General features: G+C 43.4%; 1 protein-coding gene across 1 annotated transcript; it reads right to left on the bottom strand.

Annotated features, from left to right (window-relative positions):
• Positions 1-1343: 1343 nt before the first annotated feature.
• LOC104515091 (E3 ubiquitin-protein ligase RNF135-like) lies at positions 1344-5788 on the bottom strand (the record flags this gene model as incomplete). The annotated part of the gene is made up of 5 exons (XM_010158935.1): positions 1344-1879; positions 2711-2812; positions 3605-3764; positions 4974-5165; positions 5702-5788. Coding segments are annotated over 5 exons (1077 nt in total), but the record flags the coding sequence as incomplete, so codon positions are not given.
• Between the last annotated feature and the right edge of the window lie 722 nt (positions 5789-6510).

Below are 6510 nucleotides of genomic sequence, written 5' to 3'. Positions count from 1 at the left end.
GGAAGTACGGCGCTACTTGTATGTGGAAACTGAGGTGCTTGGGGAGTTCTAATGCTGTCGCTGTTCTTCCTGCGGATGGACGGGGAAAGGGCCGCTCACTCCTAACGCGGGGCAGGAGCGTGAGCTACGCGTTACACTTGGCAGCACCGAGAAGAGGGCTCCCCCCAGGCCCGCAGAAGCTGATACACACCCCTCTGGGATCTTACAAATGTACATTTAATCCAAAGTGCCTTCAGAATGTTCAGTGACAGCAAACCTTGAAGATTACCAGCAGTTCTGTCAAAGACTTTAAAAGCCATGGAGCTCCATTTGGCTGAACGAGCTAGTTGAGTCCCACATGCTTTATTCACATTAAACTTCTTGTTTCACTTACTCTGGAATGCCACTGTCTTCCTGAAAAAGTTTTTAGTTCTTGGGGACTCTCTTTTCAGTTTGGTTGCACGAAGCAGCGCTCCTCTCAGAAATTCAGCTGTTGGTAGGTTTTGCAGGATCCCGGCTCTGGATGACACCTGACACAGGCAACAGGGACCTCCCTACAGCCAGGGAGAGGGGACAAACGGGCTGAAACTTTGCCTGTATGCTGGTGGGGAAACTCACAGGACCCCTTGTTTCCTCAGGCTCCCTGACAAGAAAAGATGGTCCATTCCCTGACACGGTCCTGTCTGCTGCCTCTTTAAATGAGCGATAAAGTGACCACATGATTTATTAGCTGGTACAAACACATCGGAAAACATCTGCTTCCAAAATCTTTCCTGTTGTCACACCACCACCAGGACTGACAACCCTTTGGCCTGGGCAAGACTAAAACCATACGGTGCCAGTGAGGCAGGATGTTTTCCTGGGAGACCTCCCCCAAGTGTCAGGTCCTCAAACACAAAGCCTATTTCCTGTAGTTTGTGTCTGCTGTGAAGACAGGGGTTTCATGCATGAGCTCAGTAACTTGCCCTCTGGGTATTCCTTAATCAGACCTTTCTGAAGAAAGCTCACTTGACAGAATGAAATGGCATCACCTGTTCTCATACAGTTTTTGGATCAATGTAGGGAAAAGGTGCAAGTGAAGGGCTTAACACCAACCTCAGTGCTTCCTCAGTGCATTCCTTCCTAGGAATATCCTGGGACTACAGCTGCTCCCACAGGGATGGTTACTACCTTTAGCGTACACTGGAATAGCTGTAATGAAGCATGGCTAGATCGGAGCACAGCATGAAGAAAGCAGGGCAGACACAGGATCAGTTGCAGATTTCCAGGAAAGCCGGGGTAGCTACACACTCCTTGGTAAATCCCTGTGCTAAACACTAAAGATCTGCACACACAGCCAAAATTGTCACTTTTCCAAACAGGCTTTACCTCCTGTTTATGGGATTTATAGTTAAAGATCCATTTCTTTCTAGACTGTATAGCCAGAAAGCAGGGTAAAGAGGATTTGAGGTGTTGATTTCAAATGTATGCAGCAGAATTTCTTTGTCAGCAATGGAGTAAAATGACACGGTCTTCTTTTGTAGCTCAAGGAAAACTCCAACCTTCAATGGTTTATCCTTGTGTAATAATGTTTCTTGATCCCTATGCCATGCTGACAGCTGCTTTCTGGGACCTAACCATTCTACACACCAGGAATGCTCTGTTCTTCCTAATTTGTCCCTTTTACCAATCATTTCATAAGCAACTCCAACAGCCCATCCATCACTGTCCTTGGTAATTACTTCCCAGTAGTGGCACCCAGTAGAGAAGCTCTGTGAACACATCACTTGGCTGATGCAGAACCTGTTGGGTGAGGGTTCATAATCAGTTGGGTAGCTGGAAACCATGACTTTCCTGTTCTGGGCTGTGACTGCTAAGCGCTTATGTACTCTTGTGAGATCAAAAGTCACATCATCTGCCCCTAGAAGAGAGAAAGGAAAATATTCTCACCTACAGGCAACAAGAGAGATCACCTCAATATTTACACGCATCTGAAGTAAAAGTGGATGTGCATCCCTACTCGAGCAGAAATTAAAACCGATGATGACACAGTAACCTTAACCAGGAATCCTCAACCAAACACTAACGACTGTATGCTGAGCCCAGTGCACACCGAAACATTTAACAGGCACAAATGAGTAGACGTGAACGACAGACTCATGCACCCAGTGGGAAGGTGAAGGTACCTGGCACCCTACAGGATGGGTCTTATTCCTAACCACAATCTGATTAAAAAATTACCCTTTTGCTAATAACAAATGGGATGCTTACCTAAATAAAACTGCCACAGTTCACTGGTACATGTTCTTGCATATTTTATGAGCAAAACATTTGTTCTGTGGTTTAAGCTACAGCTGTAGTACTGTGTATTGACTGTAAAAGTATTTCTATAGAAATAATACAGAATTCAGACCACAAATGGAGTCATTACAGCTTAACACAGTAAAGATCAGTAAGGGGCGGTAACTGCCCATACACCAACTCACACCTGCAGCCAGCACAAGCTACAACACAGCTTATGTACCTCCCGAAACAGGTTTCTTATCTTTTTATCTTGCATATGCAGTTGGGCACAGTATTGCATTATGCTGCAGTAATTGATTAATTCATGGTAACTTCATTGTGTTTCTATGCTTCAGGTGAACAGCCAGATCTCCTGCTGATGTCTGTAAGCACAGTTTTCTTCAGCAAATCCAGTCCCAGAGTCACTTGAATATTGTTACTGAAGAGTCACGCTGGTTTGCATACTTACACTGAGAAAACTGGCTTGTAATCATAGCTTCTGGATTTTTAGGTGCACAGTCTGGAGATAATGAGCAGACGCTTCTCTCCTGATACAAGTCTGGAGGTTGCACTAAATACAAGAAAATCAAAGTGTTAAGGCACTTCTTCAAAATGTAAATAGAAAGTATTTATGCTTCTAAAGGAAAACATACATAAAATAAACCTAGTTAGTGGTTAGAGTACAAAGAGTTGGTTTTTTGACTGTATAAATTATCAAAGGCTGTGTAGGCAAGCATTTAAATCCAAAATGTACACTGCTGCCCTAAGTGTGGTCAGATGGAGCAGTAGGACAGTGGATGGGTAAAGAGGTTGGATCTTTCTATAAAGATAAGCCAATTTCTGTCGTAACGGTGTTCACACTGTTCATTTTTTTCTGTGTATCACGTGTTTCTTGTGTTACTTGCACGTGCATTTCATAAGCACAAAGTGATTTCTTACTCTAATTGCTGTCCAAAAAGCCTGACATTTTGCCCTACAGCTTTAAGGGCTGTTTCTAACCTTCTGTGACACTGCAGCGCATCTTTACAAGACTCATTTGCAGCCCCTTTCTGGTGTAGTTACATCATACATTGCCTTCATTATGAAAGCCATCCTTAAAAGTTCCTGCCTTCCACGTCTGCCCACTGATTCCTTGGGTTTGCTAGTAAAAAGGATTGTGGAGCAACCTTGTTTTCCAAAGCTGCAGACCTGCCTGCTAGTAAGCATGGTTCTTTCATACAAGTCTGTGCTGTGGGGTCAAAGTAGTGTCAGTTACAGTAGTCCACCCCCTGGCAAGGGACTGAGCTGAGGAGGGGGGTGACATGCAGGACCCTGCTAGATCCACTCCCTCTAAAAAACAGGTTTCAGCATCAGGAAAACTTACCCGGTGGGAACTGCCGAGCGTACTTCTCCAAAAGTAAAATTTCCAACTTTCTCTTAAGACCTTCTACAGCAGTTTTGACAACATTAAGCTTCTCATCAAGCGTAATTTTATGCATTGTTGAAGGTGAGCCTTTGTGCCTCTGTCTCTCAGGGGAGTTACTCTAACAGTGACATAAAAGCACCAAGGGAAAGATGTAAACAATAGCAGTTATTTCATCTAGCGTATCAGATTATATTGTAAAGCCAGAGTGGAGAAACAGGAGTTACCTCTCTAAAATATTATTCTTCGTATAGAGAGATTCCTTTGTAGTATAGTTACCTGAAAGAAGTAACCTGAAAGCTTATAGAAAATATGAAGGGATAGTTTATTCTTAATAAGAAGTAATTTGTTTTCCCCAAGAAAACTAAGAATAGGACTTATTTTTCTTATATATTACGATTTCCTTTAGTATACATATGAGTACACTAACTTTCTCTTTTTAGATTTTCTTCTTGTTCTAGAACCCAACCCAAAAGTTTTAAAATGTATTAGTATGAAATCTAGCATAAAATAGCCGTAGAGGGAGAGGCCTCATTTGCCTAAATTTAGAAATTGTGGAAATCTACATCTGAGCTTGTTCTCTTAGTCTGCCTTTATAGTCCATGCAAAGAAACAGACATTTTGAAGGCATGATTAATCTCGTTTGCAGGTGGGTGTCTCAAGTAGGCCAGATGACTCATGCTCTAAATGTACCTGTTTCTCTTCATTGGCTGTAATGGGACTCTGGATCAGATATAAATATGTATTTATACAAGGGGAATTCCAATGTGGACCCTGCTTCCTGGGCTCTGGAAGTCCACTTCTGCCTCCCGGCAGCTAAACTGCATCATCAGCATTGTTGTTCCCAACATTAAAACGGACTCTGCAGAATTTAAAGTGCTTTAACTGCCTCTTTTGAGAGCCCTTGATGTATTTTCCCCAAGGAAGTTGTTAGAAAGTATGTAATAACTTTGTGAGTTCTTTAACTTGCGCACATATGTGTATATACATGCTCTGGAAAATAAAAATATAATAAAGGATGCTATCTTAACCTTACATTTGACTCAGGACTGGATTTAAGGAATGCAGTCCCCACTTCTGCTCACCAACATCCTTGGAACAAACTTAGTTCAGAATCGCATCCCCAGCCTGTGCCTTTTCTAGTACTTTTTCCCTCTGAATTTCTCACTCCAAACTTTCCCTGGTAACAGCAATGTCTGTGGATTGGTATCGGTGTCTCCAGTGAGAATAGTGCAGTGGGGACCTGAAAGGGCTCTGGACACGTTCACCTATCCAAGCATTTAGCTTACGAGTTTCTACTCATGCTCTGCTACTTCATTTCGTCACTCACCGGTTGGGATTTGATGTCTGTGAACTCAGTTGCTTCACCACAGAGCTGGTGAATAGTCGCTTCAATTTTCTGTTGAGCTGCTTTTTGCTCTTGTTCAATGAACATCAGTGTGTTTCTCTCCTGTCTTTCAACATATTCCTTCATGCAAGAGAAATCTTTTGCAATCTGAGTTTTGATCTGAGATGCATATTCCTGAAAGGCAGAAAACATGGAGTTCACTGTGGTGTTTGAAAAGATGTGTGGAATATGAGAATCGAACGTGCTCTTTGAGTGACCCCGGCAGACCAGAAACTGCTACCTTTATTCAAAGGAATAACATATATTTGGCGCTATCCTGCATTACCTGCAATGAGATTTTGGGCATGTTAAGGATCTCGACTATATTATGGCCAGCAGTCTTTGCTGGACAACTTAGCAAGATCAATATTCCCTCTATATGATTTACCTTTTACATCTAAGAGTTCCATAAACACTAAGGCTACTCCTGGGGCAGGCAGAATAAGGCAACCATGCCCAACTGCAGCGGCCTTTGTGCCAGCCAAGACAGGAGTGGGGACAGCTGGTACCATAGTTCGTTCTCATCAATAAAAACAGAGTTGTGACAGCAAAAGGAGGAAACAAAAAGGCAGAGTCCTGCTCTGGGCTGGAAGGCTATTCTGGGGACAGTCACGTGTCCGGGGGTCAGGGAAACAGATGCTCACTGCAGGTAGTGATTGCACTGTGTGTACCTTTGCTTTACTGAGGTCTTGCCTCAAGAGGTCGATCGTCTCTGCAGTCATTTCTGGTTCCTTGGAGATGTCCCATATCTCTTTCTCCTGTAAAGTGACACATTGGACCATTTATCTATATAACCCTCAAAGAAAGCAGGACTAGGTTAAGCAGCAGGGTAATAAAAGTCCCTACATCACTAACATTACTTAAGCTGGTTCAGGAGAGTTCTGGAAGACAATTCTGAATGGGAATAGTCACAACGAAGTCAACATGCAATGGTCATCAATTACATGTTCAAATATAATTGTGAGTTTAAACCTTTTGCTCGACTGCAGAGACTGAAGAAGACTTTTCAGACACATACTGCTACAATAATGAAGGTCAATGGAGTTTTCTCATCTCCGTCAAGTTTGGGAGTTATTTTAGGCAGAGATCAAGATCAATGAACCAGTCCCACTTTGTGCCGTTCAGCTGGGTGGAGCTGTAGCACTGTGTAATAACGGCATGTGTCCAGCACCAAGCACATTTAATTGCTGTTGTACCCCAGCTCGGTGCGCACAGCTGTTAGTTCTATTTCAGCTACACCAATTCAGCCCTCAGTGTATCAGGCACAGGAACCCCAACACCGCTTTAGCTAAGCCTGTCGGCTCAGGGCGCTCAGTGCTCTTAGGCCAATGCTAACCCTGGCGTGGGAAATGCGAAGGGGGGGTGTGAAAGAAACATAAAATTAACTTGCTCATGGCCGTGTCCTCATGTTCTTCACCCTGGTGAAGCATTTAAAATTGGGGCCAGAACTGTCCCGAGGAGAGGGGTGGTGCCGCGTGGA

The sequence above is a fragment of the Eurypyga helias genome, unplaced genomic scaffold (assembly GCF_000690775.1).
Source record: "Eurypyga helias isolate BGI_N326 unplaced genomic scaffold, ASM69077v1 scaffold25989, whole genome shotgun sequence".
In the NCBI taxonomy this organism is placed as follows: Eukaryota; Metazoa; Chordata; class Aves; order Eurypygiformes; family Eurypygidae; genus Eurypyga; species Eurypyga helias.
This window is presented reverse-complemented; position numbering and strand designations above follow the sequence as displayed.